The 18,448-nt window shown below is 39.4% G+C and overlaps 1 protein-coding gene across 3 annotated transcripts in view; it reads right to left on the minus strand.

Moving 5' to 3' along the window:
- POU2F1 (POU class 2 homeobox 1) overlaps positions 1–18,448 on the minus strand; it is a 149,120-nt gene that overhangs the window by 59,737 nt on the left and 70,935 nt on the right. Inside the window, exon 2 of one of the 3 annotated variants that reach the window (XM_081297293.1) lies at positions 478–564. The exons of the other annotated variants lie outside the window; for them this stretch is intronic. Within the exon in view, the coding sequence (XP_081153419.1) occupies positions 478–505 (28 nt within the window). The 5' untranslated portion in view covers positions 506–564. The remainder of the gene's footprint in view (positions 1–477; positions 565–18,448) is intronic. 3 annotated transcript variants of the gene reach the window in all.

Raw genomic sequence — 18,448 nt, forward strand, 5'->3', positions numbered from 1 at the left:
GTGCAGTCAACACTACAATGTTGCAATAGTATGTACGGAAACAATTCTAGACGATGGCTCCACTTCACTTTTCACTGATACTAGGTTTGCAAAAATTTTATTAATATGTACATTTTATATTAGTTAGGTACAGTTCAAACCTTGTTTCTGATTTTAAAATGTTTTTTAGAATTTACATTAAATGCTTTCCATAGAAGTCCCCCAAAAGTAAAAAAAAAAAGTCTCCATTGAGGTCAAATTCTCAATCCACACTATTTATTCAAAGTACCCTCAGAACCAGAAGAGCCAGCATAGGGAGGGACCACAGCTCACTCATGCACACATAGTGCTTTGCAAATGCTTTCCATCTTCCCCACTCAACCACCTCTCCCCCCTCCCTTGCCTTGGCTGCATGTGATTAAGCATTTAAGCATAGTCAACCCCTCACATGCTATTTCCATATTAAAGCTTCTAAGAAAGAACTGTGCTGGTACCCACCTAGAACACAGTCACTGCAGTCCAGCATCGCTGTGAAGTCTTCTAGAGGTGTGGACAATCCAAAGCAAGCAAGAAACAGGTAGCGGTCTGGGGTGGGGGAAAGAAGGTAGCACTATTTCTAACAAATCTGCACCATGTTCTTCAGAGAACAGGGTGGGGAGTGGAAAGTGGATTAACAGGAGAAGCAAAATACAACTTCAGTTACACCATAGCAATCTTCAGCTGAATAAGGAAACTTCAGTTGCTCAGAGGAGTTTTAGTCTCTCCTACCAGCTAGGACTGACATTGTCAAGGCAACTGAAGCATGAAAAGTTCCCCTTTTTGTAATAAAATAGAAACAAAGATTGCAGCTGGCAGTTTCCATAATGAAGCTTAATCAGTATGCGCGTGATTAGGGCCTTATGCAAATCTCTCCTCGTTAGCACAGCAGCCAGCACTTTGAAGTCCAGGAACAATTCATTTACAGAATACACTGAAAGCACTCCCTGCATAATTTAAATCATTGCATAAATATTTATCAGCTCATTTGCATATTAATTGGCAGTGCATGAAGGGAAAAATTATCTCCTGAGTGCCAGCATACTAATTAGGAGGATAAAATGTGATTTCTTCCAATGGTCTGGCTTCTTGGACTTAACTTGAGATAGTACCAAGGGAGAAGGGAGGGACAGGAGACAGAGTTCTGTTAAAATGCCACTGAAATGACACGTACAAATTAGAAACAACTCTACAGACTTAAGCACCTTTAATCTTATTCCTGCTGGCAACAATGACTTCAGTAATAAGAGGATTTGCAAAAAGCTTTTCCACACAATCCAAATAATCCCAAGGAAACAATTAGCAAGGTAGAAGCAGAACCCAGGGCTGTCAAGATGGTGCCATTCTACTGATAGGGAATTTTCCAGTTATTAACACACAGTCAGGAGAAAGTCCTACTTAGAACATGGCAACAGTACAAATGTGGAAGCAGGACAGAGTGTATGAAAGTATCTTTGAGGGTATGGAACTCATTATTTGCAAATCTTTTTATACTACCAAATTAACAGAAGAGATTAGTGGAATGCCACAAATTAAGCAGTGTCCTTTCTCTCATGAAAACCAATCTCTCGTGAAAGAAGGCAGTATGCTACTCAAGAGTACAGATCTTCAGCAAAAGGGCTAAGCAAACTATGGAATTACTCAGTATTTTCAAGTAAATTTCACTTGATGGATCTCTCCCTTCCTTTCTACATCCTTATCAAACAAGGCTGATTCAATTTACAAGGTAAATGATCAACATAAAACCTTTTGGGCATTACACAATACTGTTATATCCTAATCATCACAGACAATTCAGGAGAAGGTTTATAAAAAGTCCATAAAGCACTATTACCCATTTTAAGAATAAGGAAATAGGTACAGAGAACTAAAACCCTTTTTATGCAATATTATATTAATAATTTGAGGTCAGGGTTTAAAATGAGATTTTGCTAGTTTCAAACTCAGGGTTCTTGACTTTTACCATACAGTGTGGCTAAGGAACACGTTCAAGGGCCACACTAGAATTTTTGTGTAATGAGGAAGCAGACTAGTCACTTGTGGCCAAGGCACTGTGTTCCACAGTCAGGTGTGCACAGATACATGTAAAAGGGCCCTGGATAGAGTTATCAAGGGGAGCAGCCCACTATGACCTGCTTTTTTAAATTTAGAAATCCTCTTCAAGCATGCCAAACATCTAACTTTTAAAATATGCATATAGCTTTCCTGAACATTAAGGATGAAATTAAATTTCACATGCATACAAGGAAATGAAAAAGATTTTTTTTTTTAAAAAAAATCAGGAGCCTTTAAAAATATTTCCTTGAAACTCAGTAACTTAGAAGCAAAAATCTTTCTTAACTTTTAGATAAACATTCTACCTATCTTGCTAGTTTTTCTCTTTTACAGAATCACAAAATGCTTACGAGTAGAGTAGGGGAGAAACTTAACACCACCACTTAGTTCCCGTGACACCTCTTGAAGCTCCTTCCCTCTGGAGTCAGAATGTACTCATCTCTAACATGCTGAGAAGATTGCTATGGGGTAAGTGTGCTCATGATTCTCAGTCTAGAGTAAGAGACAGCTGCACAAGGAGACACTTGATAAACATGGGACAGCTTTTAAAAATCATCACTTTTTGTTCATGAAGAATTCACACCACTTTGTATCAAAATAAGCAACAATGTATCACAGAACAGAAAACACATTTTGAATGAGGTAGACTGTGTAAGGCATGGTGAGAAAAGGTGAGGTGCAATGATGACAGAGAACACAGCAGCACTAACACCTGTCCTGTTCCTCTTCTATGAGCTGACCCTGACCGCCTGTACTACTTACAGAATTGCACCACCATTCATCATCTGCCCTTTTGTACTTTGCACAGTGACACCTTCAACGCACCCTTTCTTTGCCAATTTGGTCTTTCATCTTTAGACAGGGATGGCTTGGGCGTAGAGTCAATCAATGTGTTTGCTGATTGGTACCCCACAGATACAGCACCTTGGTGGCATAGTTACCAGCCACAACAGACCAAGAGAGTCCCACAGGGCCTCTGCACTGCAAGAAGGCCAAAGCTTACCAACACACACAAGCCACTGTCCAGAGTGGGGCTGTGCTCACCTTCACTATAGGCAGCTGACTCTGCTACAGTGGGATGTTCAGAAAAAGCCCTTCCTGCTACACTTGATGCAGGCACCCTGCAAGTTCTAGAGGGTATTTTCAAATACAAAAGTCTGTCCCGGCCTCTACAGATGGACTAGGGACTTGGGGAGGGATGGCTACCATCTTTCCCCTGTATTCTCCAACCACAGCCCATTCATATCCAATAGAAAAGGATAGATAACTCTGGCCACAAAGTCAAATGTTCATTTCATTTGTCCTCTGAAATATCAACAAAGAATCAACTAGATTAAAACTAAACCCAAAAAGAAAAAAGCAAAACCACCTCTTTAAGGAACAACAACAAAAAATTCTGAAATGTCTGTGGGGCTGTGGGTCATTCACACTTCAGCATGAACTGATCCCACCCAACTGCCTTCCTTCAACACTGGGTTTCCACTGGAGAAGAGACCAATAAATACTCAATTAAAACAGCTTCTGATAATTTCGACTAAGAGGGGGAGGTGAAGGAATGGGGTGCACAGAATGCACAAAGAACAGGAAATGGTTGTACAGACGTGTGAAAAGGAGTTGAAAGGGCAGAGTTCAAATTCAAATATTTCAAAATTATGCCTAAAATTTGCCTTCCTTTTCCCCTAATAGGGGAAAAGCATGTTCTTTGAAGACCTAGAATTCATGGTTATTAATAGAAAAATAATTCTACACTCATGAACAAAGTTTTGGGCTAGTCTAGATCTCACTAGAAAAGAAAATGAGGGCAATAACAACCAAATTACAAACTAGGGTTTGAAAACACACCTTCTGTGTGTGAGTTAACTGAGACGGGCTTGTACTCTCCCTTACTAAACCATCAGCATCCACCCTGGTCATGCTCCAGAAGAACGGCTGTTTGTACACACTGTTCTGTACTGACTGCTCCTGGTCCAAGAGGCAGAGATGTCTAAGCAACTACTCCTCGTTACCTCCCTGCTGTCTCACAAGGGACTGCAGTTCTATTTCACCCCAGGCATCCTTTTAAATCTTCATCCTTTTTCAAATTCTACTATAGATACTCTACTAATTTGCTTACTGAAGACACTTAACATTGCTTCAGCCATGAACCTTCAGTAATGAACACACTTAAGAACTGCAAACTTTTTACCAAAAAACCTCATTACTCACATACCACGTAAAACAATTTACTTATGCCTAAATATAGGACATTCCAAGATGTGAAAACTTCAGATGTGGTCAAGTGGTGGATTTTAGTATAGCCACCACTGCTGGGCAATGTGTCACCATGTATATGAATGACACTTTCCAGGGTTGCCTTATGGGCTCTAAATACTTAAGAAAATTATTTAAATTAACATAAAATGGAATTTCTACTATTTATAAAACATTCACATGGACAGAAAGGAAGAAATGTACTTTATCAATCTGGCTATCAAGCACTGCCCTATAACAATAAATCTTAAGGATTATCTCATAAAAAGAAAACCAAAGTTTAGAGAAAGACTCTAGGGTCACACAGCTAATAAGTGGCAGAGAAATTTGGGGTGAAGGGTACAAGTAAGTAACAAGGCCCAGGAAGAAAATAAACAAAATAAAATATGCAAAAACTGTTATCCCACAAGACCAAGATTAGCAGTTGTCTGGTCAATCAGAAAGGTCAACTTAGATACCATAAAAACATTATATGCATGAACATTTTACTTTAACCCAAGGCACATACACATTAATTTACCATCTTTTGATGGTAGACCAAAGCCTTTTCTTTGAGTTTAGACCCAAAGCATTTTCAAGTTTTGAATTCAAGCCACATTTTACATATATTTATAGGATAAATATAAAAAACTCAAGAAATGCTCCTCCCTAGGTGTAATACGCTCTGACAGGTATTATTTTTACAGTGCTGGGGACCAGATCCAGGGTGACTCCTACATGTCAGGCAAGTGTCCCACCACTGAGCTGCAGTCCCAACCCTGCCTTTTTTTTTTTTTTTTAATTACTGATTTTAACCCACTAAGTTAAGTTTATGATACAAAGTTTGGAAGACACTGCTTTAAAAGTGAGACAGGGACTTAAGACATATGGAGTAATATGAATGCAGAATCCCCTTTTCCATTCCCTCCAGAATCATTTATCCTTAATATTTTACAGCTCTCTTGCTCTAAATTCAATAGTATTTTTTTAGTAATTAAATTACCCTTTACAGCTCTTTTCAAAACATTCAACTTAATTTACAGAAACAAATTCTTTTCCTTGATTTATATACACTGTATAATTAAAATAAGGAGTACAACTAGCAGGCAAAGGCTTGGGAACACAAAAAGTAAGTGGCTCCTGATGACCTTCAAGTCCATCAGTGGGAGTGGATATAGACACAGGTGCTAGGAATACTCGCTTGGCTGGAAGACCTGCCAGGGTTCAAGCAGGATAGGTGCTGGCTAATCTCCCCAGTCACGTAAATGGAGGTTGTGTTGAGAGAGCAATCGTACTAAGCTATTAAACAGCACTACTTCAGGCCTTTTTAACCTGTACCAGCTTATATTTTCAAAGCCATTTACATAACTCCTGTATTGTTCAATAAAAATTCTGGCAGCCTTTAGAAGTAAACGGGGGGGGGGGGGAGAAAAATAAATACATCATAATTACAAAATTCACTCCTGAATTTATTCCTTGTAAAAGCAAAAATCCTTACACATCTATCAAAGCTCTACCACACACTGCCCACGTGTCTATCCTGTTCTGAACCATCCTGTTTGTATCTGTTTTCTCTTCACTCTAGCTGAAGAGTTTTGGTAAGTCACTAATTTCAGGCATTAAGCATTTGACAAGAAATGTGGTGACCAAGCGGTGCCAGGCACTGGGACAGGAAGTGGGCATACAATCCTGACCTCAGAATGCTTGTAATCAAATAGAAGAGAAACAGTAAGCAATCACCTAAACATGCACTCCCAAGCTGTGAACACTCCATGGAGTAAAAGAATGGATGATTCCAGGGTGTTAGCCCAGGCCTATAATTTATCTCGACATCTTGGCTAACAGGTAAGCTCTATACCCGTCATGCAACTTTTCCTTTGATTCCATTTGTTGTTTAAGTTGTAGACGGACACAATATCTTTATTTATTTTTATATGGTGCCGATGATCGAATCCAGTGCCTCACACATTTGAGGCAGGTGCACTCTACCACTGAGTACAGCCCCAGCCCCTCTGGTTCCATTAAGTCCATGAAAACTATCTTTGTTTAAAATCCCATGCTGCGTTGATTATTCTCATCCATCCTTTGAACTACCGTTTCTGATACTGGAAATTCAGGTCTTCTTTTCTTACGCTGAGGCTTCCTTAATTTGTGTGACAAGGATAACAAGTATTCCAGAGTTCTATGTGAGATAAAGGTACATTCCTCATCTCAGTTAACCTGAATGTTCTTTAAACTCATCAGATGTTATGAACATGTCTTAATACCAGTGAAGTGGCACTCATTCCTTAAACATTTACTGACTCCACTTGTCTTATATACACTCACTTCTTCCTATCTATAAACACAGGTTCAAAGACCATGGTCTCAAATCTTTCCTCATTACCCTAGTTGCTATTGTTTTGCACTAGGGATTGACCCCAGGGCACCTTACCACTGATCTACATCTCCAGTTCTTTATTAAATTTTGAGACAAGGTCTCGCGAGGTTACCCAGGCTGGGATGACAGGCGTTCATGACCACCGTACCAGGCTTCATTACCCTAGCTGTGAAGCAATCATTTCTTCCTTTGGAATCCTATAGCAAGTATGGTATCCATCTTTTAGTTTTGACTTTTTATCCTGAAATAATTAGAAATTCACAGGAATTTGCAAAGCTGGGTCCCAAGTACCCTTTGCCAGTTTCTTCCACTAGTTACATCTTACATATCAACAGCACTACACCAAATCCAGGAAGCTGATATTGATACGGAAATGTTCTTCTGTTTTCCCCCTTATGCAAGGTTTAGGTTGAGTCCTCCTACCCCTAATCATTTTTCAAAGACTATCCTTCCTTCCTCCATTGCATTGGTTTTGCACCTGAGTCACAAATCAGTTGGCAATACTTCTGTGGTCAATTTCTGGGTCCCTTATTCTGTTCCACTGTTGAATGTGTCAATTCAAGTAACCTTAGATTTGATTCTTATAGCTGCATAGTGAGTCCTGAAAAACTGGGGAAATGGATTCTTCAAAAACTATTAGCTAGTCTAGTTCTTTTGCACCCCCATGTGAGTTTTAGAAATTCTTGTCTGTATGTATCTACAACAATTCTGCATACCACCTTGGGAGGTACTGAGCTATTCTATGCCTTTTCTGTCAATTTGGAAAGCATTCAGCCATGGTTTTTCAAGTGCTTTTTGGCCTTGCCCTCCTTCTTGTCTCTTTCTGGGACTCTAATGAATGTCATTGTAGATCTTTTTGTTGTAGTCCTAAAGATCTCTGAGGACCTGGTTCCCTTTCTTCTTTCTTATTCAGACTGGTAATTTACTTTGTTCCATCTTCCAATTCACTCTGTCCCCTCCATTCTGCTGTGAACCTGTCCAGTGACTTTCTAAAGAAAAGAAATTCAGTTGTTATAGTTTCTGTTCTAAAAATCTCCATTTAGTTCTTGTTCATATTTTTCTCTCTTCACTAGGCTTTCTATTTCTTTGCTGAGATCTGATACTTTTTCATTTGTTTCAATGTGCTCATAATTACTCAGGAAAGCATTTTTTGATAGCTGCTTTAAAATCCTTGTCAGATTATCCAACATTTCTGTGTAGGTGGTATCTACTGATGGGTTTTCTCATTCAAGTTGAGATTTTTCTGGGTTCTTGATAAAACAAGCAATTACCAATTAAAATGCAGATTTCACATATAATTGGATTCTAAGTCTACTATTGTAATTGTCCTCTTAACACCACCACCAATCCAGCTGGCAGGAGAGGAAGCACCTGGTTCCATCCAGGTTGGAGTGGTATTCCAGGTTCCCCACCCCTGTCTCCCAGTACACTAAGGGAAGGGGAAGGAATCCCTTGTTACTAGCAGGCAAGGGTGGAAGTTCTGGTGTCCTGCCAGGACTCCACTGACAGCTGTCCTGGCTGGGAAGGACAGGCATGTCTCATTAGCGCTCCCACATGGCCTCCATGTGTCAGGGAGATGGAGATGTCTTAACTCTCCTCTAGACCTCCTCCTACTGTACCCCAGGGAAGAAAAGATGGAGTTCAGGCTTCCCAAATTATCTAGCACCTGGGGGTTTCATTAGCTCCCTGCTGTGTCTTCCCTGGCAGCACCCTAACAGGAGGGCTGGGGCCCTATGGAACAGCCTATTGAGGACAGGTGCAGGCTTGCCACTGGGCCTGTGCTGACAGAGGAGCTGCAGTTCTACTATATGGCATTTGACCTGACAAGTAACTATTAAGGTTTTCTACCTTGCTACAAGGCTGCACTTTTCCTCCTCCTCTGGTTGGAGAAAAAACAGCTTTTGCTGAGCCCTGCACCCCACCCCAAGCCTGGGTTGTTCAAAACAAACCAACCAACCAACCAAGATCTGGGAGTGCAAGTGTGCTGCTCCTTGGGTCCCCAAGTCCCTTTACTTGGTCTCTTCTCTCTAGCTCTTAAGTCTTACATTTGCCTATGCACAGTATTCAGGGATGTGGACTGTGCCTCTCAATAGCCTCACTCCCCTTCCAGAGGCAGAGTCCTGCCTGCCTCCTTAAATTCACTTTTCTTATCAACACAGCTAGCTGTGGACTGAAATTATTTTGTCCTTTTTTCAGTGAGCTACCATAGTGACCCTAGTCCCTTAAAACAGCCTGGGTAGTTTCCCTTCTGTTCCTGCAGGGAAAGTATTGTCTGCATCTTGAAGGATTATTATAACTGGCCCAAGGATACAGCTGATTCTGGTGCCTCCCTTGGTATAGAGCTGATGGCTCCCAGGGATGGAAGGAGAATTCCTCTTGACATACCTCACTTCCTTTCATGATTATTATTTATTCAAATTTTTAATTTCTTCTTGAGTCAATATAAATCATAGAAAATTATTAAAAGAACTGTATTTATTTAATTTCAGGGGTTCTGTTTTGTAATGACTACACTTAAGGTCAAAAATTTCTCTCCAAAAATCATTTTTAGCTATGGTCCATATAGTTTTCCTTTGTCACTCACTTGTACATTTTTAATAATGCCCATTATTTTTCCATGAGGTATCTAAGAGTACATTTTTCCCTTGAGCTCATTGTATTGTTGCCATTTTATTTTAATGACCTGTGATAAAGAAATGTAGTTTATCACTTTTTAAGAACTTGCTAAGATTTATGAAATACTTGAGCTCAATGTTTGTAAAATGTTCCACATATATACACAAAAAAATGCTATTATGTTTTTTTAAGGACAAGGTTAACGATATTATTCTAAGGTGATCAACAAATTAAACCATTTATGATTTTTGTCTTTACAATGGTGCAAAAAGGAACTCATACAACTGTTTGGGTTTTTATTTTCAGTACACCTTTGATAAACTGCATGAATGCTCAACACTTTATTAAAGGCTTTCTGTTAGATGATTTTGCTCAAATGTTGTCTACTCTAAGTATTCAAGCATACTGAAGGTAAGCTAGGCCATACCACGATGGTAATTCAGTAAAGCATCTTAAGTGCATTTCAACCTATGATATTTGCAACTTCCGATGGATTTACTGGGAAATAACCCCATTGTAAATTGAGCACATGTACTTATTTGTAGAGAACAGATCATTAAAATTCTCCATGAGCTGGGGATGTAGCTTAGTGGTAGAATGTGTAGTTAACATGTATGAAGCCCTAGGTTCAATCCCTAGCACCCCAAAACAAAAATAAAAACTCCCCACTGGAACAAATAATTCATCAATAGTTCTTTGGAATCACTGGGATTTGCTATAAATATTTTTAGTTCTATTTTTGTGGCAAGGGCTGTTAATAGACTGCTCCTTCTTCACTTTAAAGTGAACCTACTTTATCCTTGTTCTCCTTCCCCCTGGCTTCAGAACTTCCTGCTACACCAGGCTTCCTTCCGATGCTGCCTGGTATATTTTTGTAGGTTTATTAACCATCATTTCTATGTCACTTGGTTTTAGGTATGTCTTTTAAAGAATCCAACCTGAACATGTGCTGTTACTAGGCTTGTTTAGCCCATCATTTCCTTTGTGATTATTGATACAGCTGGCCTTTTGCCATCTTATAAAAAACTTTATAGTTTTTATTTTGCCTTATTTGTTTTTTGTTGTTGCTGTTCCCTCTGCCCTTCTTCCCTGGTTTATATTAGAGGCATTTTCTTTAGTCTTCTTTTATCTCCTTCCAATAGTGTGGGAGTTAAGTTCTCTCTATATTCTTTTTGATTGCTTTAATTACTAAAAGAAATTTTTATTTCTTTAATAATGCTAAAGTAATCAATTTTAGGTAGTTCCCTAGTAAGAAAATGTCCTTCTATAAATTATCTTTACACATATAATAACTACTTGAGCTTTTTGGAATTCTTATACTTTGGTATATTTATGCTGAGAGCCATTATCAAGTAGGAATGACGCATCGAAATTTTCTTGTCAGCCTACCCCATGTTGCTTAGAGGAAGGACTCTCCATTGTGGAAATGGGCTTGTCTTAGACTCAGGTCATTTGCAGTGACATTGCATGTATGCTTGAGTAAGGTGACCTTGCTCAAGGACCAGGGCGGACCCGGGTTTAGGGTGGATCAGGTTTTAGGGCGGATCAGGTTTTAGGGAGTATCCCGCTCCTTGGGTTTAGGGTGGTTCCAGGTTTAAGGTGCACCCTGCCGGGAATAGGACGTATCCTGCTGATTGGAGCCTGGTGAAGTACGTGAATTTTGCCCAGAACGTGAAAATTTCCCCAGAACGTGTTTGTAGAGGGCCGGTGTGAGTTCGGGAATAAAGAATTGCTGTTTGAATCTACAAAGCTGTGAGTGGCTCGTGATTTTGTGCCCAGCCAGACTGCGGCATTTGGTTCCCCGAACGGGGAACACCTTGTAGATTCAAACAGCAATCTGTTTGTTTACTTTCACCTTTCCTTTTCATTATATTTAATAATTCTGTTCAGGATAATGTCTCTTTAGCATCTTTGCCAGAATTCCCATCTCCATCCCAGTGCCGGTGAAGACTAAGATAAAACCAAACTACAGCTTCTATGATAGCTATCACAGTAAACTCTATAAACTGATGCATCAATGAATATAACTCAACAAGTAAGGCTCAATCAAGGACTCGATTTACTTTGGGAGGAAATGGACATATTGATAGACTCCTCCGCTTTGAACTGCTTGTAGAACTTGCCTGGACTATATATCACTTGTATGCATTGTGAACTATCATTTGGTGCAGCGAATTGTGGTAGTGCTGGCATATCTTTGCTGATGGTGTCACCAGTGATGCAATTTTTCCAAAGGAGCCATCAATTGGCTTGGTGTTGTGGCATTTCTGTGTCCTCCTCCCTTCTGCTAGTGATGGTCTAAAATTTGGGGGCCAACAGAGGTGAGGCAAAGAACCTCACCCCCCCACTGGCACCAAGGCTAAATTTTGGGGCCAACAGAGGTGAGGCAAGAACCTCACCCCCCCCCCCCCCCACTGGTGCATAGGCCTATCCACAAGTGTGGCTGTATGCTGGACCGGTAGTCAGTGACAGGTATGATCCAATTGCAGTGGTATCAACCTAAGACAGGAGGCTGACGCCTAGAGGTCAGCTCATCCCATGACGGGTAAGAACCATATGTTGAACTGGACAACCTACCAGGCACGGTCCTTAAGCCACATTGCTTATTGTTTAATTAATCAGAAGGGGGGAGATGCTGAGAGCCATTAGCCAAGTAGGTACGACAATTTCCTTGCCAGCGTACCCCATGTTGCTTAGAGGAAGGACTCGTGGAAATGGACCTGCCTTGGACATTTGCAGTGACATTGCATGTATGTTTGAGAAGGGTGACCCTGCTCAAGGACCAGGGTGGATCCGGGTTTAGGGAGGATCCTACTGGATTAGGGCGGTTCCAGGTTTAAGGTGTACCCTGCTGGGAATAGGGCGTATCCTGCTGCCTCAGGCACGCCCGCTCCTTGAGTTCCCATTGAGTTCTCCTGGGATTCAAAAAAAGTATTTTGGAATTTCAGAGCCTAGTGGAAGCGTGAATTTTGCCCAGAACGTGGATTTCCCCAGAACGTGTGTAGAGTGCCGGTGACAGTTCGAGAATAAAGAGTTGCTGTTTGAATCTACAAGGTGTGTGGTGGCTTGTGATTTTGTGCCCAGCCAGACTGCGGCAAATTTATTTCATAAATAATGTTCTACGAAAAGAATTCAGAGCTAAGGTAACTTGGACCAGAATCAACTTACAGAACATTAAAAGGTCCTCAATGTTCTTACCAGGATATTGCCTAGATTCAAAGATTAATCTAGTAAGTAAATGTGTTAAGACAACATGACTTAAGTTTATCAGTGCTGGAGAAGAGAATTAAAACCCTGAAAGCAGAAAAAAACAAGAATGGACTCTACAATACTGAGTTGGAAATACATGTTCTGGTATGAACTCATGTTTTTTAAAAGTATACAGATAAGAAATAAAGAGACTCACACATAGCCACATAGCCATTCTCTGGCTGTCCTCTGAGGACCTGAGAACAGCTGTGCCCTGTGGTGACTATAAATGATTCTCCAATATGAGAAATCACTTTCTCCATTCAAAGAAACTACTAGTTGAAGTGCTTTAAAAAATAAAGGGAGAAAATATGATAATACATGGAAAAGACACAGAGGCCAGCATAAAGGGTTTCTAATCAGATTTTGGATAACTGGAACAAAATAAATAAAAATAATGATGAATGAATTATAACCATAATACTTACTTGCAGGAACTCATGAGTCTATGTTGACATGGATGGACGGATGGATGGATGGATAGAAAGGTTTTCTTACAGAATGCCAAACAATATAGAAAAAAACTAAAATTAGAAAATTGACAGGTACTGTGTCCATCTACAACTAAAAAAAAAAAACCATAATAATAATTAGTTCAGTCAAGAAACAACAGATGCTAATCTAGTGGGTGAAAATTGGATGATGAAAATTTACACTTGCCCTACAAAATACTTCAGTGTAACTTCACCATGGAGGAGCCAGCAAACTGTGCCTTAACCAAGGGATCAAAGCTAGCTAACAGGGCAAGGTAAATCCAATTGATGCACCACCGGAAGGGTGTGATGAGGATACAGGCCATTTCTGGGACATCCTACCAGCTTGCAGCACCTGCCTCCAAACACAGGATGATCCCAAACGCTGTACCTATAGACTGCACTCCTCCAAAGCTCAGGTCCTGGAAGCCAGCAGGCTGAGAACCGTCTTCTAGATGGGAGAAGAGTGAAGACACAGCAACTGCACAGAAGGCACAACACTATTCTTCCAACTTTCCTGTTAAGTCTGCAATTATTTTAAAATTAGCAAAGAAAAAATAAACTGATCAACAAACTCAGCTAGTGCTGGTTTTATTGTCCTATGTAGCTTTGCCTTCCCCATTCCTCAGAAATCCTGATCACAAGGGAAGACAGATGTTGACACTGGCAATACCAGGGTTCTTAACATGAGCGCTCTATTATCGGAGTGCACCTGCACCAATGTGCACAGTGCTCACAGACAGCACGAGAGCTACAAAAGAGTCCACACATTGACTCAGATCTAAGCACTGGGCCTGGAACAACTTTTCATAGTTGATGTCATCACATTTGTTATCTGAAGAAAGAAACAAAGCTCAGAAACTATTATACCCCCAAATTTTATTAAATATCTTAGAAACTCAGTTAATTTTAAATAAAATCTCCCAGATTTAAGACTATATTAGAAAATGAGTTTGATTTGATTTTTCCCCCTGTACTAAACTGAAACCAGGAATAAAACACTTAAGTGACATGAGCTATTAAAAGATATATTTTCAGTGTCACACCGCCTATTTCCTGGGAGCGCCCACCAGCCAGGTGGCAGTGGTAATTCAATGGAGCATGGCAAGGCATGGGGAAATATGGGGGTCAAATCTGGTTTGAAGGTAAAAAGTCTCCTGAGTTTGGCAAACTTAAGCATTTTACTAATAAGGGAAATGGGATTTTCTTTATACTTGCATTGCTAGTTTTCATTAATAAGCCTTTATTTTCCCAGAGCCAGTTAGACATTTGAAATGTTGTATTAATTTCTGAATGATATTTTTTTGCCGCAATATCTAAATTTTTCATTAAATATATCTCAGCTAATTTTGAAAGATCCATTTTAAAAAATGTTTTAGGAAAATAATCATTGGTGATCAACTACAAAAAGTAATAACAAGCCAGGCACAGTGGCACATGCCTGTAATCCCAGCAGCTTGGGAGACTGAGGCAGGAAGATTGTGAGTTCAAAGCCAGCCTCAGCAACAGTAAGGCTCTAAGCAACTCAATGAGACCCTGTCTCTAAATAAAATACAAAATAGATCTGGGGATGTGGCTCAGTGGTTGAGTGCCCTTGAGTTCAATCCCCGCTACCAAGGAAAAAAAAAAAAAAAGGTAAAAACACAGAACCAAGAGATGAGTCACACTAAATTTCCTTTTGGACCTGTTCAGGTTAATTTATTCTAGTTTAAACATCTTTGTAATACATAGGCACTTATAAGGATTTTTAAAGGGGAGTTAAGACTTAATCTTAAACCACATTATAAAAACAGCTAATAATTCCTCTAGTTAAAATCATTACAGAAAAATAGTTTCTCAGCACTACCTCATGACTATTTCTAAGATGTTCAGGTTTTTTCACAAGTGAATTGAGAGAAGAAATGATTTCATAATGAACTGGATTTAACACTGGACAAACTTTAATTCCAAAACCGAAAAGGTTCACAGTTCAGTAATGGGCTTTGAATTTAGTCTAGTAGGGACCAAACCCCAGACCCTTTTCCACTGTTGACTAAGCCATAGGCATCCCAAGCACCACTCCATCATAACAGCAAATAGCAAACAAATTTCAGAGATAAAAATGAAAAGAAAAACTTGATAAGTCATTTAAATAGTCATTCCACAAACTAAAAGGCAATCATCATTATCAGCACCTGGATTTATCAGTAGCTACCAAATTAATAGCTTTATTTAGCAGAAAATATTTATGAGGAACAGAAAGACTACATTCTTTCTTTGAACTGATTCATTGAAAACTGAGAGTAGTTTGGTAATAAAAAGGAAGGAAAGCTCTTCCTTACTTTTCCAGTCTATAAATACAAAGAGAACAAAGGCAGAACTGAGTAAGCTGCATAAAATAACCTCTCACTTTAAGGGGGGATAACTATGCACAGGGGGAACACTGAGGACCCAAAGAGACACTTGGCTCCCTTAAGAGGCACCTGTCCTGGGCCCACTTCATCCTCACAGAGCAGAGACACCAGTGCTGGCCCTTGCTCAAGGCACACGGAGTAAATGGTGCTTCTTGTATGGGCACTATTCTTTAAAGGACAAATTTTACTAATAACAAACAAATTAACTTCTAATCCCAGCAGTCTCTCTTCCAAATTTATAAGAACCTACTTTAATTGGCTTTATATACATATAATATGACAGGTATAGATAGACTAATGCTATCATTGTAAAAGTATTCTGGGAAAAAAATACAGGATTACAGTTTCTGCTTACAAGAAGGGAAAGGTCAACACAGCAAACACTGATGTAGAAAGTCACCTTCAAACCCTTATCAGGAAGTCTCAGAACCCTGACCAGCTGGGAGCTCAACAGCCTCCACCAAGACAGCTACTGGCACATGCACTGGCTCTACACCTGTACTCCAGTACCGGTGCCATACACCTGTACTATATATCTACTTTTGAATTAGTATCATTAGAATAACTAGTATAAAATTAGTATAACTGTCTGAGTGGTAAAACTAGTTAGGGGAAACCATCTAAATCTTACATAACCAAACTCAGTAGTCATACAACCAGTCCAGGCCTTTTTTCCCTATACATTAGGTCATTTCCTACTTTCATGAAACTCAGAGCCAACAGGTAGGTTCAATGATGTAAACAAAATCAAATGTGTAAATAGTTCAAATTCTCTTTTGTTTTTCCCCCAGAACATTCAATCAAATTTACTGAGGCAGGAGTCTTAACATTAGATGTAGCTGCTTTAATTACCTTCTCACCAGGCCATACTTGAACGAGCAGCAATCTGACCCCACCCCCCCCCCACACACACACACACAAATCCCACAGTTTTATATATTTGAGACCTGTGTGTATATTTTTAGGATATTTTCACATGTGCCATTTCATTTGCTTCTTACAAAATCTCCGTGAGTTGGGTGATATTATTCCCCTTTTGTGGATAGTGGTGCTAAGGTCCAGATGGCTAAAATGACTCTGAGAAGGTCTGCTGACATCTACTAGAGGGAGAGAATTGAAGGCAAAGGGACTGGGCTGAAACTTTTTTCATTTGATAAGTGCCTAAAATTTGAATCACAAAGACTGAAATTTAATTATGTTCTTCTATAATGTTGAGTTAGATTAGAAATGTTTTTCAAAGTTTTCTCCCACAGCACTGTCCTATTTAGGCATGAGAATGCTGTGTAGCTAGAAACTCAAAAAAGTACGTAGCTTCCTAATTTTTCTAAGTGTAAAATTTAATGGAACTTTTAGGTTGTTTAGTGAGAATAAACTTCTTAAAAAGGAATTTTTGTGAGAAGGGGATTACAGTGGGTTATAATACTGGAAAGCAGGGATCAACATAAAAATCTGCTGTAAGTCTCTTATAGTGGTCAAAAGTTTCTAAAATTTTATTATATAATACAAATTAAAATTTTTCTCTCTTGGAAAATTCTGATCTGTTTTTTGTACTTTAAGTTCTTTATAACAATAAAAATAAAAAAGCTTTAAAGTTTAAAACACAAGCAAAACAAAATAACAATTTAAGAAAAGGGGAGCAAGACACTGAAACATTTATATACACAACACAAATTTACACTCTACTACATATCCACTACCCCAGAGAAGCCCTGTGATGAATAAGGAAATCCCACCTCCCTCCCAATATATGGTTGCAAAGGGACAAGCTCTTTCTGCCTGTCTCCTTTTTGAAATTCCCCCCAACTTAAATTGGATGCAAATAAGCCAGGTGTGGTTCTTACAACAATAATCCTGCTAGTCCCCACTGAGTTCCCACAGGGACAGCACGGCTGAGAAGGCACTGGTTGGTTTAAGAAGTTTCAACACTCCCTGAGCAAAGTAACAATCATGGTCTCTTAGTAAAGAACAAATACAATGCACAGGAAAAAATTCTTTGCTAGAAATATCAAGCAAAATAAAGCAAAGCATTTTCTGCTGGTCCAAAAAGAGTCTTTCGGCCTAGGTGCAGTAAGTAATAGATCTGTAAAAAGTTACAAGATGCCAGTCATCAAATTTAGTAATAATTCTGACTAAAGAAACAAAGCTTTAAGCAAGTACTCCCCAAGGGTCACTTAATGTAATAAGCAACATCTGGAGAGGAAGAAATAATATGAAGTCTGCTCTACATAGTAGTAAATACAGTATATTTGTTTCTTATGTAACCTTGATATGACTATTCCTTGGTTTTATTTAAAAAAATTTTTTTTTAAATTAGATGCTTCAATGACAGTGATTCTCAAAAGGCAGTGCCAGGGTCAGCAGCAGCACCATCAACTCAGAGACTTACTAGAAACACAAATTCCAGCCCTCCCCTGGATATAATGAAGTAGAAACCCTGAAAATAAAGGTTCCCGAAATCTGTGTTTTAAAAACCCTAAATGCACATTCAAGTGTGAGAATTACTGGTTTGCAGTGTCTGACTCCAGAGAAGAACAATGTTTAGCCCATTCCTCAGGGGAACTGAGGATGCAAACAAAATAAAATGCAAAGAATTCACTAGCCTCCTGAATGGAGTCTCAGGCTAGTACCCCTCTCTGAGTAAAAGATGTGCAGAGATTAGCAGTGGTCAGCACATCCTCTTTCCTACACAAGAAGGGAACCAAGCAAGTCTGTTCCCGTAGGACCTCAATCCACCTCCCTTCACAACCCATGTCCAATCACTGAGGCCAGCCTTCATTCACAGGGCAGCAAGACAATAAACACATGGAGGGGTGAGTATGAAGTCTGAGTCATAGATTTTAACACCCTTCACTAATTCTAAGAATTCCTTAAAACATGCAAGGACACACTTTAGTATCTAACTCATGAGATACAGCCTTTACGGATTACAAAACACACCTTTCGTTCTTCCTTTAACTTCAATTACAAACTTCTTCCATTTTTTTTTCTTTCCATATTTCTAATGGGCAGCAAACATTTCAAAGAACAGCTCAGCTAGT

The sequence above is a fragment of the Spermophilus citellus genome (genome assembly GCF_964194105.1).
Source record: "Spermophilus citellus genome assembly, chromosome: 6".
In the NCBI taxonomy this organism is placed as follows: domain Eukaryota; kingdom Metazoa; phylum Chordata; class Mammalia; order Rodentia; family Sciuridae; genus Spermophilus; species Spermophilus citellus.